The sequence below is a fragment of the Pholcus phalangioides genome, unplaced genomic scaffold (assembly GCF_987345545.1).
Source record: "Pholcus phalangioides strain wild (caught in Gottingen) unplaced genomic scaffold, Ppha-v1.0 ptg000009l_1, whole genome shotgun sequence".
Classification (NCBI taxonomy): domain Eukaryota; kingdom Metazoa; phylum Arthropoda; class Arachnida; order Araneae; family Pholcidae; genus Pholcus; species Pholcus phalangioides.
The window spans coordinates 57,170,073-57,192,923 of NW_028301602.1; the positions used below are offsets into that span (position 1 = coordinate 57,170,073).

At 37.0% G+C, this 22,851-nt stretch overlaps 1 protein-coding gene across 1 annotated transcript in view; it reads left to right on the forward strand.

Annotated features, from left to right (window-relative positions):
• Window positions 1-9,217: 9,217 nt before the first annotated feature.
• LOC149083358 (monocarboxylate transporter 10-like) overlaps window positions 9,218-22,851 on the forward strand; it is a 103,270-nt gene continuing 89,636 nt past the window's right edge. The window contains exon 1 of the mRNA XM_089236615.1: window positions 9,218-10,292. Within this exon, the coding sequence (XP_089092741.1) occupies window positions 9,752-10,292 (541 nt within the window). The 5' untranslated portion in view covers window positions 9,218-9,751. The remainder of the gene's footprint in view (window positions 10,293-22,851) is intronic.

Here is a 22,851-nt window from a genome sequence, read left to right on the forward strand (position 1 = left end):
AATATGTAAGTTTTTTATTTAAATCATTGTAAAGCGATGTTTTTTTTTGTCTCGGAAAATCTAACCTCCATTTGCAACCTTTTTTAATTGTTGAAAAGTAGGTAGAGGCAGAGATGAGTTTTTTCCTTCCTTAAAAAATTAACATCTAAAATAATAAATATCTTCACAACATCCAGTCTTCTGTATATCTTGTATTTTCTTTTTCCTTAAAATTTGACTTTGATTTACTTGTTCACGAAAGTGTTGTGGTGTTTTCTTTCGTCTTATGGATTGCTTAAACCCTTGTCTTGATCCTGTAATATTTATTCGAACCTGGGTGAATGGATTCCAATTTTGAATCAAAGTAAAATATAAATTAAAGAGGAAAAGGATCAAGACACTCATGCCCTGGACCGGAGTGGGTGCAGAATTTATTCTCAGATCTCTCTTCAACCCAAGGGGGCGCCAAAATGAGCACCTGCCCCGGGTGACCAAGCATCCAGCTGCGGCGCCACATACACATACGTATGCACATGTACAGACATATATATTAAACATGTTTAAAAATTGAGATGCAAGATGGAGTCGAACAGGAAAATACAAAAAGAATGAAGAAAAAGTACAAAAAGCAAACAAATTTATTCAAGGGGGAAAAATTAACAATAGAATGCGGGGGGGGGGAACAAAATAGCAGATAGTGTGTTCATTGCCTTCCCTTCACCCGAGGATTTTATTCAAAACATCTACATGCCCTCGCTCTCAGCTAAAACAAAATTTCTTAGTTTTAGGATAGACTGGAACCATACGCAAGGCCTACGCATATCCAAAGGTATGCATGCATGTCTCCTATGCATATCCAGAGGTATGCACGGACGCCACTTCCTACATATTTTTATGGATACGCAAAGCCCCTCCTACGGATATCCAGGGGTATACATGCATGCCTCCTACGCATTTCAAGTGGTAAGAAATGTAGTTCTTCCAAGCATTTCTAGGTTAATGCGTATTTCCCACGCATTTCTGGGAATACTCACACTTCTTACTTTTATATTGGGGTGCGTACCCCTTATACGCCTTTGTGGGGATTAACAAGCCTCCTACGCATTTGGAAGTATACTCAAGTTCCCTAAGCATTTCCAGAGAATACTTGAAGCATAAAACGTCAGGAACCACTCTTCTAACCAACAAATTTCTCATTTAAAAAAATTCATAATAACTAAATGTAAAAGTTTTGGAAAACTTGAATTGTTCTGCATTAATGACATCTAGTTATTTGGAAATTTGATAACGAAAAAAAACCTATTGAAAACAAATCGTATCTGATCGCCGTATAGAATTCACTAATTAGATGTAATTGATCACGGTGATGATAATGATGATGTATTTCGGAATTCTTTTGAATTTTGATGAACTGGCTGTGTAATGAAAAAAAACCGAACACACATTACGACTAATGGTGCAATGTGATAGACTTCTTTCCGAACATGATAAATTCCAATATTGCTAATCAGCTGTAAGCTACTTTCACAAGACTCGTGTATCGTGTCACGAACTAATTCGTCGAGATTGTAAATAGTATAAGGAGTCTATCATCATACTGTCTTGTAGCACAAAACAATTAGGCCCCGGTGGAAATTAATGAAAATGATGAAAAATGGTGAAATACTAATGATATTTACTATCGTAATTTGTCACGATGATTTAGGCCATTAATTATTGTCTCCATTTGTCATCGGTGTCGTGTATTAATAGTCGACTCTAATTTCATTTTAATGCCTCCTCGGTGTCTGTTCTGTTAGGCATTCATTTTGCGGCCGGACACTGGATATTATAATAATTACATGGATTAATTTAATTTCCTCTCGTTTTTCTGGGGGAGGGGGAAGATGTCTCTTATTTGTTTTGGGATAAGACAGATTCTTATTAATCTGCGATGCCACTTGTTTCATAAGGGATGTCATAATGATGTGATCAGCGGTTTTTTTTTAAAAATATCACTCAAATCGAAATTACCATTTTAATATTTTTCAATTATTTATCCACAATAAATTAAATTGTAATTAGTTTGGAAATAATTGATGAACTCATGTACAAGCCTTTTGTGCATAACTAATGACACCTTGATCGGCTATATTTGAAGGAAAAAAAAATGTTCGAATCTACCTTTTATAAATGTAAAGTACTCGTATCATTCGTATTTGTCGCACCGCTGTCATTTTCTGCATTCTAGGGCTTCTCTTATGGCTTACAACAACCCGGGCAAGTCGCCTCTGGGCCATTTACGGCCACATACACACTACTTCACCCCAACTCTGGCCATATCACCGTATTGCAATTTACTGCCATTAATGAGATGGGTTGGAAATGAAGATGCTGTCTATTGGTGATCGCCTCAAGTTCGGAAAATGCCTTACCTATATCCTCCTTCGGGTTCGAACCCGGGACAGCAACCTTCACGGTGGTACACGATTATCTTACCACCACGCCTCTCGGGCGATGGGGGGCTAGTATACCTATGGGACTTTTTTTTTTGCCAATTCTTAACGGCAGCAATGTATTTTTTTTCCCCCTCTTCATATGCCTCGCTGAGACATTGGTGCTCTTACTCGGACGGGAGGGATTCTCAGGGATGTATAATAACGGCTGTTTCGTGACCATAGGTAGAGATAGACTTGGAAATCTGGGGGCTCGGTCATTATTTCTGGGGGGGGGGGGCACGATGATGATGATGTCAATTCATATATGCATATATACATTGGATCAGTCAACTTCACCTTTGACGCTGGGGGGCAAAGCCCCTATGCCCCGCCTATCTCTGCCCATGTTCATGACTCGCTGAGGTTGGTACCAGCTGGCGTGATGAGTGTCCGAGTGGTGCTTAAGTTAGATGCTCGTCTTCTACCATGAAGGTTGCCGTCAGGGTCCACAGGTTCGATACGGGGGGAAGAACATAGAAAACCAATTCTTTCCCTACCGAGCTGGGGTGAACACCGATGGATGGCACCTTCATTTCCTCCCAGCCAGCTCCATTAGTTGGAAATTGTTGTATGGCGATATGACCAGAGTTGGTGTGCGGTAAAGTAGTAGGGCCGCTGTGGTGGTCGAGTGGTCATAATGACGGTTTCGCATCGCGAGGATCCGGGTTCGAACCCCACCGTCGCCACAGTGATGGTCGGCTCAAGTTGGTTTCCTGTGGTTCCTAACTTCAAGGCGCAAATGCGAGCCGATCTCCCCATTAAAAAGTCTCGCCACAGAGAGCAACAGGCCTACAACGATAAATTATCCAATCCTTACACTTCACTTATAGTTAGAAAAACTGATGGCAGCACTACACATAACAACTTCACAAAGAAACAAACTTCACGTCAGGTTTCATTACACGCGCATTCCAGCATGTACCAATTCGTTAGAGGTTCCGCAGAGGAAAATGGACGAGGTGCATGCGGGGTTTAATAGTAGTAGCGGTATCCTGTGGTTCCCAACTTCTAGGTGCAAATGCGAGCCGATCTCCCCATTGTAAAGTCTCGCCACAGACAGCAGCAGACCTACAAACAGTACAAATGCAATTCAATCATAACACACCACTTCCCTTCTGAAATGTAGATGACAGCAATGAAAAATCAAACACATCACTACATATGCACTCAGACTGTTAGGTACACACACACACAGTTACACTTCCGGCACAAATCACTAGGTAGTAAATCGCCCACATAAATTGTTAAGTCCCCTACAGAGCCAGTTTGGTGATCTCTAAATATTTCACGGATCCTTCAAGTGATCTGGAAATGTTTCCGTGCCGTTTAAGTACTCTGAAACTGTGTCACGTATAACTCAAGTGATCCGTTATTATGCCACCGATCACTTAAGTAATCTGGGAATGTTCCGCAGGTAACGTGAGTAATGCAGAACCGCACTGGGGGCCGCTTAAGAGCTTTAAAACTGCCACATGTCAGTGACATGATGTCACTCAAGGGATCTCTAAACGTGCCACGGATCGTTTAAGTGTTCTGGAATTGTGTCGCGGGTTACTTAAGTCATCTTTGAGGCTTACTTCAGTGATCTGAAAATGTTCCCCCTGGCCACATAAATGCTCTGTAATTGTGCCACGGGTCATTTAGGCGATTTGTAAATGTGCCGCTTAGTTGATTTATACAAAATTAGGTTTGGGGGGGCGGCAAGCCACATCAGATAACCTTCAGGGTCACATTTGGTCTGCGGGTTTACCAAATATGGCTGAAAGGGTGGGTCACAATGAATTTCTTAAGGAGAAATTTTGATTTCTTACCCTTCAAATAGCATTGGAATTAACAGAAATTTATTATAATAACATATAAGGTATTTTCTTTCGAAATTTCAATTTTTTTAAACAATTTTCTGCATTAAAAAAACTTTTTTTTTCGTCTGGGGGGAGGCGCACGCGCCCCTATGCCCTCCCCTCCCGCGTACGTTTCTGGTCCCACGAATATGCGTTAGGAGGTAGGGGACAGTGCAGACAAAATTTTGCTGACAAGTGGGGGGGGGGGTCAAAAATGGCTAAAAATTTGCTGACGTAATACTTGAATGGCCCCAAGACGGAAAGCACGACTTACCCTCGGGGATGAAACATGTTTTTCTATAAAGCCTTTTGAGGTATTCTTTGGGCAGCAGTGTGGTCCGCGATTACCTTGTCACAGTTTCCGCTAAACTTTCCGAATCAACAGATATAATACTCTCACAAGAGCTAATCAAGCATCCTCTCTGAGAATCCAAAAATCAAGGAAGCTCTGAACATTCAATAGTACAGTAATCGAATATCTTATCCACGTGAGCTACCGTTCGAGGTACTTTCAAAAACTAATTATATATTTTTATGGGAGTATTACATCTACTGAATACTTTTAAATTACTAAGTTCCCTGGGAAAACTGCTGAAGAAAAATCAATGTGATAGGGATAAAAGTGAGAAAAAATTTTTAATTGCAAACAATATTTAAGTAACATTGGAAAAAATTATTCCAGCTGTTTTGTACTAAACTCTGTAATTTTATATTTTATTACCATTTCATAATTTTGTTCACTTTTTTTTATTCATATACACTGCTCAAAACAATTAGGGGAGCAAGCAAAAAAGTGAAGAAAACCGTGCGAGACAGCCACGTATTGGCATACAATGGATAGTACACGCGTATCAATGCGCGATACAGAGAAAAGACGTAAAAAAATTTGGAATTAAGCTTTAATTCTTTGAAAATATGGAAAAAACATGAAAAGATGATTTAGGGCAACAATTTGGTTACATGTAAACGATAAAAAAAAGTACTGTTTAGACATGATGCACGAGTTTTAATAGGGCGTGTGGTCTCCTCGAACAGCTAAGACTGCTGCACACCTGTTTGCCATGGATGCGATGAGGTTATCGATCAGACTTTGGGGAATACTGTTCCACTCCTCAAGAAGTGCAATCTGCAAGTCTCGGACAGTAACAGGCGGCCTTGGTCGCGCAGCAATGCGTCGTCCAAACATGCTCGATTGGATTCAGGTCAGGAGAGCACGCTGGCCATTCCATACGCTGTATTGTTTCAGCTTCAAGCATGTTTTCCACCAGACGAGCTCTATGCGGTCGGGCATTATCATCCTGGAAAACAAAGGAATCTCCAATGGCTCCAGTGTAAGGGATGACATGAGGTCGCAGTATCTCGTCTGCATACCTTCGGGCCGTCAAAGTGCCATTCCGAATGATATGCAGGTCCGTACGTCCGCCTATGCCGATTCCACCCCATACCATCCAACCAGCTCGTCTGTATTGTGACCTTTCACGAACGAATGCGGGGTTATTTCGAGTGCCCCTGTCCCTCCATACCAGAACACGTCGGGTGTCACACTCCAGACTGAATCGGGACTCGTCTGTAAACAGCACTTGGCTCCAATCATGTTGCTCCCAATCTCGATGTTCAGCAGCCCATCTTCTTCGGGCCGCACGGTGGCGTGGGGTGAACGGAATGCAGACCATTGACCTACGTGCATAGAGCCCTCCCTCATGAAGCCGATTACGTACTGTTTAGCTGGACACCCTTCGTCCTGTTGCCAAGAGCAACCGTCTTTGCAGCTGCGTAGCATTCTTTGTTCTGTTTCGACGGGCTGTTAATCGTATATACCGGTCATCAGTTGCTGTAGTGGCGCGTGGCCGACCTTGCCCTGGTCGACGTCTAACATTTCCTGTTTCTTGGAATCGATTCCACAGCCTTGCAACAACACTTCTGGCGACTCCAACAGCGTCCGCGACACTACGTTGTGTTTGCCCGAATTCCAGTCTGCCTATAACACGCCATGCCATGGATTCCGGTAAATCACGTTGTTGAGACATCCTCTAGTCACCTTGTCTCAAAAAAAAAAATACTGCGCAATCGAATTTCACAGTTACGGCAGTAAAACAGACGTTTCTGCAACATCCCGATTTCTGCCCTTATCTCCTTTTTCTGGTTTTTGACGTCATGAACTTTGATTTGCATATGAAGTTTTCTTCTTCCGTTTCCTGCTAGGCTTTAAATTATGGATGATTCATTTTATGTTACTTATCGGTATACATCTTTGCGTAATTTTGTTAAAACCATGTGCTCCCCTAATTGTTTTGAGCAGTGTAGTAGTAGTCTATAGTATTCCTTTGCTTATAGTTATCCTTTTTGTTCATTTCCAAGTAAAACTCAAAAGAAAACAAATTCATCATAAAAACGTTTTTTTTAATATCTATAATATCTGAATTCTCAATCGTTTTATCGCTCTTATAATTTTTCATAAATAATGAAATTATGTTTTTCAATAATTCTAAAACTATTTCATTCGTTAAGGTGTTTTTAGCATTTTTGTAAATTCTGTAATTACGAATACCTTTTGGACGCCTAATTTACCCTCTCGAAATATGTAGTCTATAAGAAATCATAGGCCTCAATACAGGGCCGTCATTTCAACTTTTTCCAGTGGGGGGGGGGGGCAAAGAGCATGTACTCTCAATGTACTTATCTATCTTCTATATATATAAAATTGCTTTTCTGTCTGTCTGTCTGTCTGTGTGTGTGTGTGTGTGTGTGTGTTCGCTATACAAATCTACAATTTTAGATCGATCGTCGCCAAATTTTGCATATATACCAAATGGGACCCGACTTGAACGATAGGCTACTTTAAAATTTTGTCAGAGCAGGGCAAATGCCCTAAATGGGCAAAAAACCATATGGCAACAATGGTTTTTGGACCTCAACAATCACTTTACGAACGTTTACTTTGGTTGCCGTGGTTTCCTAGCAATGCGTTTAAGACGTGCATATTCCTTTACAATGGTTTGTCATTTCTTCAACGCTGTCAGTATATGTATAATATTTATGCCTTTATAATGGTGTGCCACATTTTCAATGCCCCCAGTAATGAGGTTTTTTGAATGACGTCATAATCATCAGCATTACTTTGAGGGTCAAGAAAAGGTTGATCCTCATAGAAATCAGTGTTAAAATTGTCGATTTTAATGTAGAAATGCGGAAATTTGGTGGGGTTTTCTGTCACATCAATAATTTTAAAAATTGTATTGAATTCTCGATTTTGAAATGTTGAGTTCGCTTAGAGATATGCGAAGCCCAGAAAATTAAATATGAAGTAATTAGCCGGACCTACTTTTGAGTTGGATATTCATGCAATAACATTGATTTCAACTTTTTATTTATATCTTCTCAAGCATGAACATTAATGTCTCCGTATTGTCTTTTGATATTCAACTGCATAAATTCATATAGTTTAGGATATTTTAAAATGAATTATGGGCCCGTAAAAAGTACATCATACCGAAAAAATTCCACAGCTTTAATTAAGCATTTTTTGGAGCAGAAGTTCAAAGGGAGGAGGAGGATCGAAATACCTCCGGTTGTTTTAAAATTAATTATGGGTCCATAGAGTACATCAAAGAAGTTCCACAGCTTTAATTAAGCATTTTTGGAAGCTGGAACAGACAGATGGATAACTTGAAGTTCAAGGGGGGAATCGAAATACTTAGCACCCCTTAAAAAAGGAGAAAAAATATATTCATTTCTACGTTTTTTTAAATCTAGATTTTTGTATTTCATGAGTCGCGCAGGAAGTCGCTATATTGGTTATCTAAGACACGGTTTGCATGTCCCTCAAAGAAAGAGGGAGATATCACGTGATCCAAAAAGCCTCATTAGAGAAAACCCGGGCAGCGCCGGGTATTATAGCTAGTAATTTATAAAAGCGTTTGGCTTTTGAAAATACACTAAAACTGCCCCCTCCCCAAATGACGGGTCTGCCTCAATAACTGTTTTGTACAGGGTCCCCGAATTCGTTACTATGGCCCTTATAATGTATCAAGTGCCCAGCATTACCATTGAATCTGGAAACTATTGCACAGTTCTCAATTCAGCGGTACATATTTCAGTGGACTGAGCTATGCAACGGTTTTTTTAAATATTTAATCGTTTTTTCTATGTAATATATCTATTTTCTAAAAACGGTTAAAGGGCCACATTTTGCCTGCGGGCCATGGGTTGAAAACCCCTGACATACAATATGAAGGCCCACCATAAAAAAAATGGTTAATGTTTCGAGCTTTACAGAAATTTTAATCTTTTAACAGTTTTTCAATGACTCTCCTTACTTTTGACATGGAAATAATCGCGGGAAAAAAAGTTCTCCCATTTTAACATTTTATTATAAAAAGTACTAAAATTATAAATTAATTATGTTTACAACAGTTTGATTGCACTTTTTTCACTTCAATTGCAATTTATATTCAAATTATCTACCAAATTTTTCTTTAATCAAATATCATCACCTAATTACATATTTAATTTTTCCAAGCTCAAATAACATTACCAAAAGGCGAAGCAAGAGAAAAAGAAAATTTATCATTAAAAATTATTTTTTGTAATTGAATTATTCCAACTGTAAGTGACATTTTGATAGATTTACAAAAAAAAAAAATGATTTGCATTAAAAAAAAACTCGTTATCTCGAAAAGGGCGAGAAAATGTAATAAAATAAAGTAGAAATACACAATTTTTCCTCACGTTTCCCAAGGAGAAAAGTTTTAAGAGCGATAGCAGCGCGGCTATTGACAGAAAACGGGCTCCAAACTGCGGCTGCGGCTCCTTTTCAAAAAGTGTATGGAGGACGTCCAAAGCGTTCGGCTGTTTGTTGGTTTTCTTGCATCAGCACAACCCTCGGCCGATTTTTCTCGTTTCTCTCTCTCTCTCTCTCTCTTCATTTCTCAGTCGACCGGTTACAGAAACAGATCGTATATTATTCCGAAGAAGTTGGTGTGTGATCAGCGTGTGGCTGCGAAAACGTGCTCTGAATACTAATTCGTGATTCTCGTGGTATTTTTTTTTTGGTTTTATTAATCAGATTCAAGAAGCATTTGATCTCTTTGTTGTCCCCTCAAGACATCGAGCAATGAAGTATTCGATATTTCGATTTGATATCAACGGAATTACTTGAGTGGAAAGTGAAACATTTTCTATACGGTTTCTAAATTGTTAAACGATGATTTTCTAAGTAGCCTGAGCTAATGAAACTCCACAATTTGATTACTCCGACCTGAAACAGTTGTTTTATATGAATTAGAAAAATTACTTTGATTGAGTTTGTGATTAGCTTTGTTTTTACGAGGAAGTATTTTTGAGTGCCTACTGTGTGATGTTTTAAATTAGTCATCTTCAGAGAAAAATTTTTTTTTGAAGTTATGTAATATATAAATATTTATTTATATTCAAAAGTAAGAGAAAGTTAATTCGATGTTGTCTGATGCGAGAACTTTCGAAGAGAAGTCGGAGGAGGACCCCGCGTGGAATTTGCTATCGTCTGTGGAGCAAGGTAGCAGCTCCGCGGCTGCAGATGACACCACGACGGTGTCCCGCGCTGGCGGACATCGTCGAAGATACCGTTCGAAATCCGCGGTATCCACGGACCCCCGCAGCCCGTATTACACCAGCCCGGGTCTGAACGAGGATAGTGTAAAGATAGCGGGTGGACGGTTCACGAAAGCGCCGAGCGTATCTTGCGTGCCTGGATACGATGGCCATAAGTACGCCGAAGCCGCAAACAAGAGTCGCCTGAAATTCAACGGTGGGATACCTGGATTGAACCTCGCTCTGGACGATCCGAAAACGGCTACGATAAGACAGCATTACTATCCAGAAGGGGGTTGGGGCCGCGTCGTTTGTTTCTGCGCTGTTATGATCGAGTTTCTTGTTGGGGGTCTTCTCTATTCGTTCGGAATGCTCTTGGTCATCATTTTGCACTTGTTCAGGAAGGAGTCTTCGGTATGGTATGCAGGTGAGTGCCAAGATGTTTTTATTTCATTTTTTTTTATCGCTCGTGAGTGATGTTTCCTGTATATATGCGCAGTCGAAATTTTTATACGATCTCCTTGATTTCTCTATTAAAAAGTTGTTGCCCTGTCTTCCCTGATGCCAACCAAAAAACAATTCCATGTTTCTACTACCATGTTTCATTCCAATATTAGCTGATATATTATATAATTCAGAAATCGGAGTAAAGTTGGGAAAGAACAGCATAAACCAACGGACACACAGAGCTCCTTTCCCTCATTTATGCTGTTTTTTCACAAATTCTCTCCGGTTTTTGAATTCTATATAGTATATCAGCTAATATTGCACTTAGAAATATGGATTTTTTTTGTTGGCTTCAGGAGAGACAGGGGCAAGAACTTTCTAATTAAAAGTTAGAGGGCTGGAGACCATATAAAAATTTATATATTTTTTATGACAAACTGTATTTTTACTCTCAAAACTGGTTCAAGGTGATTTTTGAATACATTTTGAGCATTTTTTAAATTGAAACTCTACCTCTATGACGACCAGTTGGTAATATAAGGGTCCAATATAGGGCTTATATAGGACACCCTGTATAATAACTTATATAGGAGAGAAGTAACCACATTATACACACATCACTTATACAATGTTAGTATATGACATTCATTGAAGAATTACCCTGAATAAATTTTTGGCTTTGCTTTGATTAACTAGTTAATAAACAATGTTAATCTCAGTCACACGACAGCAGCCATCTATTCCATTGTAGCTTAGAATGTGACTGATCTGAACGGAGCAATACTTTGTCGATCAGAAGAGGTCAAATTTTGATACAGCATTTCAAATTGAAGTAGTTTTCACCGAAGCAACTTTGTTATCATTAGTGCACTGCCATCTGTTTTCGAGCACCAAACATAACAGGGGTTTTCGACACTGATATTCATGGGATAGTAACACCCCGCTTCACATCTCCAAGAGGAGATTTCGATGCGTTTACCGGAAAATGGGAGCATCCGGAAGTACAACAAACCCTTAACATTTATTAGATTCCGAAGAGGTACAAAAGAAAAAGAACGAGCTGACAAACTTGATCACAGTAACATTGAGAAAAAGACATTTTTGACAAAAGTCTAGTGACTCCCTAGTTCATCTGGACGGGGAATTGCTTAGCTTTATAGGTCGGTCTGTCGGCAACGGGAAAGTTCTTTCCCTTTTGGGAAGACCACCGATATATGTAGCCTTCTGAATATACCATCAAGAAAAGTCTCCTCCATGCTTAAAATGAGGTCGAGAGTATAACATGACTTTCTCCAGAGAGAGGAATCATTTCCGCCCCAACTCGTTCGGTAGTAAATTGCTGTTCATTGATATGACCGAAATCGATTGGTGTGGAAAGGACCTCTCGTATTTTCTCAGCCGATGTTATCCTTTCGCATTAGTGACACTTAGTGCTCCGCTGTCTTTATTTCAATCAATTCATCACAGTAGTGCTCTTTGTATAGTTACAGAGACTGCATAGTTTCAGACGTACTGTGCTAGAAAGTCGACAATCATAATTTTTTTTTTCAAATGATAAATAGAGTTTTAATAATTAGTTTTCAGTGTACTAGAGTTACGATTAGAATAATGAATAGATTTTCTAATTCATAATAGTAACGACTGAAACATTTTGCAAATGCCTTCATCTCTTCCTTATATTACCACTGAGACAGCTTGTTACTTTTGCCTCGTGATCAATAATGTGACTGTGACTCGAACGTGTCGTTTAATTTCTAAAATAGCGTTTCTTCATGACAAATTTTTTTCTTCAAGTAAATATATCATTCATAGGATTATACTACTCCAAATTTATAGGAACCTGATAAAATCAAGAATTCATGCGAAAAAACATTCACAATGACAATCCAAAACATACAAATAATCATTCTGATTTTATAGGAAGACATTTTCAATTCCAAATTCTAATTCAAAGTAGTCATTAGCAATAAAAAAAAGTTAGAAATTTCATTGACCAATTGAAATCTTTAGAAAAACAAATACGGTAATTAGACATTCCTTTGCTTTGATACGAAACCGTTAATTAAAAATAAATTGTAAGTTGCGTTTGAAGCGAAGCATCGATTGGAAAGAAGTTCTTTGAATGCCAAGAGTTTTCCAGGCAGGTAAATAAATCGACATCGTTCAAGACCGATTGAGGAAATCCAAGATAAAATAAAGGTTATTCCTTGAGTAAAGGTTCTCATTCCCCACATTTATTTTGTTTTTCTTTCGTAAGTAAGCTCCGAGGTATTTTCGTGTTTCCTTCGAGTCTCTGAAACGAATGGAATGTTTGAGTTGTATTGCGTCATTATTCCCATGGGAATCATACACGGGAACAAACATTTATTCGGGAATCCTCTCATACCGTGTTCCACTCCTCATCTTTTCTCAGACTAAAAGTATCCATCGAACCAATACTTTTACGTGATTCTTTCTTTCGACATACACATAACGCGATTTCTGAAAGTCATGCACTTATTGTTTTCTGCGAGAATCGTGAATTCATTCTTACGTTTTGAAGAATAAAATTGTTTAAAATTAATGAATTAAATCTGAAATACTTTCTTTCGGTAGTTACGAAGAATATATGTAAGTATATACATTTATGCTCCAAATAAAACCCCTGAAATTCATTTCAAAAGAGCCTTGTTATTCAGCAGAACTCAAATGTTAAAGTTTGATTTTATTAAATTTATCGAGCTATTTTTAAGACTGGTATTGTGATCAGCGTTCCACTCTGAGGACGTATTTTCCCCAAAGAAGTATCAATACTCTATGACTATATATCATTGAAATTCTTTAATTTATGTATTGTGGTATCCTTTGAATTCATATTAATCGTACTAATACTAATGATCATAACACCCCATAAAAATTAAAAATAGTTTAAAAATTCATAAAAATTGAAAGAATTGGTTTAGTTTGAGTGTGATTAGCAAAAAATTTATTCTCACAAAAGGGATTTTTTTTTTGGTACAGAAAAAAAATTAGTTAAAATTTTTGTCGAATGAGGTCACTGCACGATAGCAAATCACTAGAAATATGCAAATCAGAGTCCTATAAAATGCACGGTGTACGATTAACAGCTCATTTCTGAATTTTCCTTTTACTGGCGCTGGCATGAGTCTTTCATTGTGATATTGATATTTGTAGGTGAAGCACTATTGGCGAGACTGTTTTGCTTCAGCCATGAATCATCAGATAACGTTTCACGAACATTTCGGACACAAAAGAAAAAAATTAAGAAAGTTCAGGTATAGTTACTTCTTCCGGACTGGCTTTCCTGACCACCTTCACTCTCAAGGAAATTGAACTCAAAAGAAAAGTCATCTGGTCTCGGCCGGAACTTTTCGTTCCGAGTTCACTTCGGCATAATATCTAGAAAATATCTTTTCCCTTGTTATCTTGGGCTGAAAAAAAGCCGTCTATCTCTTTCTTCCACTCTGTCGACAAAAATTTTCACTAAATTTTTTTTTTACCAAAAAAGGATTCCCCCTAAATGAGAATAACTTTCCACAAACCTCATTCAAATATACCATTTCCTTCCATGAATTTTTAAACTAGGTATTTACGAATTTATGGGATACCCTGTACATAGTCATTATTATTTCAATATATCATCGTGTATTACCAGAATGAGATATGATATAGAAAATTTTTTTAGGAGTATTTATACACTATAGCACTGATATCTACCCGAAATCAAAGATAAAGTTATTTAATAGTATAATTAGATGTAATTAAAATAAAACGCATTTTATGTAAATTGATAAAGTAGATCTGAACCCATTTCGGATATGTGATATATGCGTAAAAGAGCTAAATAAGGGTATTCAAAGTTGTAGATATAATTTGATTGTTTATTTGTAACATTTTACATAAATCTAAAAAAAAGAATCAGACTAAAAATTATCGCTATTTCCTTTATTTTTTTGTTCACTGCCTTTGCGTATGAAAAACAGAGTTCTCACGTTGTCCTCGGCCCCATACTTTTTTCACTTTTTATCGATAAACTCGATCAGGGTATCGATGGGATTACTAGCAAATTCGCAGATGATGTGAAGCTAATGGGGGTAATCGGGAATGAAAGCGATAGGGAGTTGCTCCAGACCAACTTAAACAGGATCGCAGCATGGGCAAATGAATGGAGCATGACGTTTAGCGTTGGACTGGAGTATGCTGTAAGGTTTTGGAGACCATACCTACAGAGGGACATAGACTTGGTTGAAGGGGTGCAGAGAAGAGCTACGCGTGTCCTTATTGGCACACGGGGTTTGAGTTATGAAGAGAGACTTCATTTTTTTCAATATGTTCACATTCGATGAACGCAGGTGTCGAGGAGATATGATCGAAGTGTTCAAAGTTTTCAATGGGACGGATAGGATGGACCATGAACTTTTAGTACACCGCCAATCGACTGCTTTTACAAGGAGACACCAGTATCGATTGGTGAGGGACAATGCAAGGCTATGGTGTCGCAGGGAATTTTTCTCTAACAGGGTTGTTAATAAATGGAATAGCTTACCCCCGGAGGTAGTAAATTGTAACACAATCGACACGTTTAAAAAGAAATACGATAAACACGTTGGGGTAAATCGAGAAGCTATCCATACTTAGAATAAGACAACCATAAGTATTCTTTATGGGCATTGTATAATATTTTATCATGTGTATATATTGTTTATAATTTTTGTTAATTGCATTTTTAATTGGGTTGCTGTATTTGAGAAATATATGACATCCATATTTTTATGGGCATCTTTTTCTCAGCCACCTCGTTGGGCATTTTGCCTGTTGTGGCGTTGTATTTGTATTTGCATTTGTATCTTTGTACGTATATGCACGTATAAAAATTATTTCGTTGTTGATACTACAAGTTTTGTATATGAGAGATTTTACTGCATAAATGTGCATGGAATATTATCTGATGTAGGTAACAAATATAAAATTTAGAACAAATATAAAATTTAGAACAAATATAAAATTTAGAACAAATATAAAATTTAGAACAAATATAAAATTTAGAACAAATATAAAATTTAGAACAAATATAAAATTTAGAACAAATATAAAATTTAGAACAAATATAAAATTTAGAACAAATATAAAATTTAGAACAAATATAAGAAACTTATGAATGACTTTATATATTACTGATGACTTTTTATTATGATATTATTATGACTTTATTTTTGCATTGAACAAAATTTTTAATGCTCGTGCGTTCAAGTTTCCATTCCGTACCAATAGATACATAGCAATAATTATAAAATGAGTATTTGCATAATCTAAGTTTAAGAAACCAATTGATTGAAACATTTGGCAGAAATAAAATAAATTGGTAGAGAAAAATTTTGTAGTTTAATTAAATACAGTAATTTTTCGTTTTATTTAAAACTTAAACAGTGCTTTCGTCGGAAGGAAAAAAACACGCGAATAATTCTAAGAAAAGGACGGAAAGGAACCGTAATCTCACCGAAAAACAGGAAAGATTAAAAGAAAAATCTTCATCTGATAAAAGAAAAACGCGTGATTAAAAAGTTCAAAATTTTTTTTCAAACAATTTATTTCATTGAAGTCATGATAAGAAGGAAGAAAAGGAAGAAAAAAAGAGAAGAAACTACAAGAAAAAAAATCCATCACCAAGAAAGTGCTTCCGGAAGAAGTAACGTACGTTATTTCTTGGAACTACTTCTCGTTTTTGTGTCTTAAGTTCTTTCAAAATTGCCACTGTTTTTTCTTGGTGCAACGAATTCCGATGTCTGAACAGCACGGAAGGAAAAAAGGATTCCCCCCCCCCTTCGATTTATTCCTTCGAATTCACGTTCAAAGCGCTCCACGACTTCTACAAGAAGAATCGTAAGAACAAATGCATAAATGCTCTGTATTTAACAACGGGGGGAAAAAACAAGTTTATTTCATTTTGAATTTCTACGCAAATAAAATATTTAGGTTTGGAGAGAGAAAAATAACCATTTTTTTGGTAGGTGGAGGGTGAAGAAAAGCAATATACCTATATATTATTATTTTTCCTTTTCTTAAGCCACAAAAAGTTTTGCAGTGAAAACGAAAAGAAATGGCAGCTACGTTTCGAACGCAAAACGTGGCACAGAGATCTGTTGAAATGTCCAAAAAAGAAGCAATAGTTTTTGTTTTTTTTTAAATCGAAAAAAAGTTTTTTTTGTAAAAACCTAAAGAATTGAAAAAACAGTTGAGGAAGAGTAAAGAATGTACTTGACCACACACACATCTTGCCTTTTTATATTAAAAAATAATAGTATTTATCACGTGCATTTATGTTATCGCAATAGTTCTTAAACTCCTTTCATCTCATTTCAACTATGGCTTTTTTTTTTGCGTGGTCTCCCTGTAATAATCAGGGGCTCCCATGTCCAAAAGCTGGCCCTTTCCACTTATTGACTGATCTCAGTTATCAGTTTCTGTAACGTGCGTACCTAGCTGAAATGTTAAAAAAAGAGTCAGCTATTTAAGTGTTTTGCTTGTATAATGTGGTGTAAAGGTTGGACGCGTTTCAAAACTTCAAACAAGTCCCATCTTCAGTTGCGAAACTATTAAAAAAAATTTACAAAATGAAAAAAAAATGTTTAAAAAACCCCTCTTCATACTGTCTGTACGTAAGATGAAGTCTTAAATGATGGAGACAAATGATTAACATAATTTTTTAAGAAGACTAGATTGATGCATTAATATCTTGCCTGTCAACCATACGTTCATCAAAGTTCATTTCATCACATCTCGTATATCATGGAATGAAATGTAGACAAAAATCTGGAACCTGGCCATAAAACATTGACAACCTTCGTTGTCAGAACGGAATCAAATTTCACATGAATATTGTTTTGAGAGGAACGAATAATAACACTAGGAATCAATTTCATATTGTAGATGAGACTACTGCTACTACTTAACTGTTCATGCACCTCGTACACATCCCTCCTAACAAATCGGCACGTGCCGGAATGCGTATTCTCAGCGTATGTGTGACCCTAACGTATTTATGTTGTTGGACGAATTGTGCTTGCTGGTGTTGCCACCAGTCGTACATAATCAAGTAAAGATCTTACATGCTTGAATTTTCATTTTATGTAAGTATCATTTTGTAAGCCTGTTTGTTCGCTATGGAGTGACCTTTTTAAATGACTCGCAGACTAGCTCGCTGTGGAGTGACCTTTTTAAATGACTCGCAGACTAGCTCGCATTCACTCATCGGAGATGGAAAACCACAGAAAACAAACTTCAGCCGACCATCACTGCGCATAAACGGGGGGATCGAACCTGGATCCTTATGATGAGAGTCCAGCACGATGTCCGCACGACCGCTCAGCGGTAGGGAACTACTTCTACTGTGATTACGCCCCAACTCCGGCCTATATTACTATACTGCAATTTACTGCCGTTAACGAGTTGGGATGGAAATGAAGCACCATCTTTTGTTGGTCACCTCAAGCTCGTTAGGAGAATCTTTCGATTTGAATTCGTCCCTCGGATTGAACCCGGAACCTGACGACAACCTTCATGGTGGTAGACGAGCGCTTTTCCACCACGCCACTCGGGCACAGGGAACTACTACTTTCTTTCTTTCAAACCGAGCACAACTCAGGTCTACCGCTATCTATGGGCAATTTACTACCTAGTGAGTTGTGCCGGAAGTGTAAGTGTGTGTACCTAACAGCCTGAGTGCGTACCTAGTGTTGTGTCTGATTTTTCATTGCTATCATCTATATTTCAGAAGTGAAATGAGTGAAGTGTAACAATTGAATTATATTTGTACCGTTTGTAGGTCTGTTGCTCTTTGTGGCGAGACTTTTTAAATGACAGTTCGCGCGCTTCGAAGTAGGGAACCACAGAAAACCAACTTCAACCGACCAACACTTTTTGTACATGTCGAAACGTGTTGTGGGCGTGTTTGGCAGTGTAGTGTGTGTGTGTGTGTACATGCGTTAGGGCCACGCATGTACACATGCGAAACAAAGTTGCAATTACGTAAAAGAAATTGTCAAAAGCGTTAAGAGTTGTCAATTATAGTAAAAAAATACTGCCAATGGCAAGCAAAATTTTCAATTACCGTAAAAAAATAGTAAAATTAAAAAAAGTCAATTGCAGCCAAAAAAACTGACATAGGCAAACAAAGCTGCCAGTTATAGCTAAAAAAATCATCGGTGGTAAGTAAAATTGCCATGTAACGCTGAAATTGCTAGGACATTGTAGATGCCGGGAAATAGAAGGTTACAAAAACACGTTTTTGACAAATACGTGAAATGAATACATGTGTATAATTGTAATTAATTATGATAGATCCATAGCCATCATAATATCATTTCTAAGTTGTAAAAGTAATTTTTATTCTTCATCTGAAAAATGCAATAACCGTTGTTGAAATTAAGGGAGAAAAAGGGGCATTGTATATGTATGGAAAAGTTAGGACGGCCCAATTTAAACAGAAATGTCTCGCAAAATACAGGTCTTGTGGTCACCCTATATATTTTCACATTTCTGGCCCGCGAGCGGAAAAGTTTGTGCAGCCCGATCTATATGTTTCAGTCTGGCTAATGCGGAATACCACTCGTCAGTAAAAACAGAAAGTAAACAAATGCGCCAACCCGTCTCTTTCTAAAAATAATATATTAAAGCTATAAATTTTTCGAAGCAAACGACTGGACATTACGTGGCATATACATACATACATGTATCGAATATATAACTTATTATTAATTATCCTCATTTAGTTAGTGTATAATTTTCCCAACCTTTCATGCATAAAATAATGTTGCATGTATATATGAATGTATATGTGTATATAAAACTGCATAACTCGTTTACTCTCGATCGCACACGTAAATACACAAGAAAAACATTTAAATATGTAGATTATTAATCAATTCTTATATAGCTTCTTTTTCGGGAATCGGCTTATGAATACCGATCGAAATCTGTATAATCAAGATCGTAGGTATCGGATTGTATTCGATCAAGAAAGAAAACACAAGATGAAATCGTATTATCTCCGCCCAGTTGATGGGCTCGGCTTCGTCTTATCACGTATAACAATCTTCATGCATTTTTTTTAATCGGAGATATGCAACGCACACATATATAACAAGTCTCTCGGCCCCACCCAATTATTTCGCTGCAAGTGAACCCCACGTCAATTCAATAGACTCACCGGTGATTTGATAAGGGTGTGGCTATTTTCAAAAAGATATAAACAGAAAAGCTGCTAAATAACGTGTAGCTCAATTTTGACACCTTTCCATGATTTTGGATCTGGTCTAGGAATTTTGACCTCATTTATTTTTTTGCTTTTGAGTTGTCTAATCAACAATCAACTCATTGACCGAAACACGACTGGTACGAGAAAAAAGGGAAAAAATTCAATATTGAAATGAAATATTAATAATGCAAATTCTGGAGTTCAAAAACTGTACTGACATATAGATGTCATCTTTGTTTTTCTAAAGTATCGTGGGCGCAAGTTTTAGGTTGAAACATTTCGTGTATGGACGATGTCAAAAATATTTGCGACAAATACTCCATTTTCTACAACTTGGAATTATCTGGAAGTAGATTTCATTCCAGGGTCAGTACTAAGTATATAGTGAAATTTCCAATGATACTTATACAGTTTAATCAACTTTCGTGTTGCTCGTTTTTCCTCTAAAAATACCCTTGAACTGTGTAAAGTAGGCTATATAATGTGTGGTTGGTGGTTATGAGAGAAAAAATTTCACATTCTGTTACGCTCTATTAATATTTGTTCAAAACCCCTATTCATTAGCTTTGAAAAAAATCTGATAAATAGTTATTTTATGGAACGTGTCGTTCGAGCATTGCGCATCTGTTTCGTACCTAGAAGAATGTGCGTAAGCTCATTAACCATAGACGGAGATAGACATGGAGGTCTGGTGGGGGGGGAGCACGATGATTATGATGTCAATTCATATATGCATATATACATTAGATCAGTCAACTTCACCTTTAATGCTGGGGACCCCCCGCCCCGTATCTCTCCGGCCATGTCATCAACATCCTTCATTTATTTCCAATAGTGCTTCGCCAAGTGAATTGGTAACAATACTTAGAATGATATGTATGAAAAACTACTGCATGATGCATCGTAACTGTTGACATCTGCAGCAGCATGTTGTCCAGCAAACAACTGGCTGTTCTTACTTTAGACTTCTCATTTTTAACTGATGTTGCGTTTGCGCAACGCGTTGTTTAAAAAATTTGCAATTAATTTTCATACAAATTTTTGTATGAAATGAACATTTTTGGAAAGTAAAAAGTTTAATGAGAGAGAGTCTTTTTCCTAAATTTTTTTTTGTCACATGGAACATATTTATAATATTTATCTATTAAATAACATATATTATAAGTAATGTTTATTTTAAAGAAAATAAGTTAATTTATATTAATTAAAAGTTGATTAATTGAAAATTTACTTAAATTACAAAGAAAAACGTGCTAACTTAATGCCCAATATTTTTAAATTTCTCAAACATGTTATTTAAAAAAACCAGTTACCATGTAAAAGAAATTATTTATCATATAAAGTTGAAGATAGGTTCACCGCATCTCCAACTGGGACGAGCTTAATTTAAGTACGGAAGAGAAAAGGTTTTTTTCTCCTCTCTTTCACGTTGCTCTTAATATTTTGCTCTTTTTATCTCAGGCTGTTCTGAAAATTGAGGAAAAAAATTTATTCCATGATTCTACATTCGATAATTTTCTGTGAAAGGCGAAAAACCCATTCACCCAAAATAACAAAAACCTCTCTGCGTTTTTATTACCTTTATAACCTTTGTATTATGGTTTTTAAACCCTTCAAGTGGTTTTATAAATTTCACTGATTCAGCAAAGTTAAAATGGTCAAACCCTCAGTATAATCTATACAGGGTGCTTAGGTAACAGGGCGTATGACATTTTACTGGTGAACCGCTGATCCTAGAGGCATATTTCTGCTTAGAAAATTACCCAAATAACGTGTAGTACTCAGATATGTCATTCGTGTTGCAAGAAATGGTATAGTTGTTAAAATAAAAAACAATTAACTTTTTATACAGTCCCCCCCCCCATGTGCCCAAAAACCTAATTAAAAAGTTGTTGCCCTGTCTCTCCTATTGTCAAAAAAATTCCTTGTTTCTAAGTGCAATATTCACCGAGATATTCGCATTCAGAAAATTAAGAAAACTTGGAAGAAAACAAAACAGCATTAAATACGGGTAAAACGGTTTACCCGTATTTAATGCTCTTTCCTGTTTCTTCCGTTTTCCGAATTCGAATTTCTGAGTGAATATTGCACTTAGAAACATGGGATTTTTTCGGCATCAGGAGAGACAGGGCAGCAACTTTTTAATTGGGTTTTTTTGGGCACATGGGGACTGTATAAAAAGTTAATTGTTTTTTATTTTAACAACTGTACAATTTCTTGCAACATGAATGACGTATCTGAATATTTGAATACTTTTTATAATTGGAAGTATGGCTCTTGGATCAACGGTTCCCCAGTAAAATGCCATAGCCCTGTTACCTATGTACCCTGTATATATAAAATTTATTTTCTGTGTGTCCGTGTGTATGTTCTCCATACAAATCTACAATTTTAGGCCGATCTCCGCCAAATATTGCAAATATACCAAACGGGACACGACTTCAACGATAGGCTAATTTAAAAGTTCATCAGAGTTGGGCAAATGCCCGAAATGGGCTAAAAAGCTATCAGGTAACAATGGCTCATGAGCTTCAACAATCACTTTTGGAATCTTTACTTTGGTTATCGTAATTTCCTAACGATGCGTTTTATACAGGTATATGCCTTCACAATAGTTTACTTCTTTAATGCTGCCAGTGTATGGGGGAAGCCCGAGGGGGGGGGAAGACCGGTTATTATAGCTAGTACCAAATATTTTTAAAAAAAAAAAGACTTTTCCGGATTTTGTGCAGGTGATAGTGGTTAATCTACATGTGGGGGGGGGGGTTTATGGAAAGTAAATGCTCAAAGATGAAGCCAACAATAAAAACTGTCTAGGCTGGTCATTGTCTCAATAAGAGAGTTTTAAATAGATGAGATATCTCGCGTAATTCCCTAAATACAAAGCATCAAGTTAGACGAGATATCTCGTAATTATCTCGAAGGATCTTTGCTTGATGGCCCAGACGAGTCTTCACGCTTCCCAAAATACGCGGACAAATGAGTTTTCAAAAACAAACATCCTAAAATCTAAATGATCCTATCCTCATAGCTCTCCTAATTTATGATTTTGTTATGATATTCTGACAGGATAAAATAAAGAATCCAGAAACGGCTTATTCTCTGGATATCTGGGGAAGTTTTTCTAGATTATAGATAGGGGCAGAGTCGTGAGCTCTGTAATTTGATCTAATATCTAATTAAACCCGCTTTAATATCTCGTGACAACGATAATAGTGTCATTCTCATATAGCAATTTATCGACCGCGAGATGTTGAATTTGTTCGAAGTGTAGAATTTCTCCTTG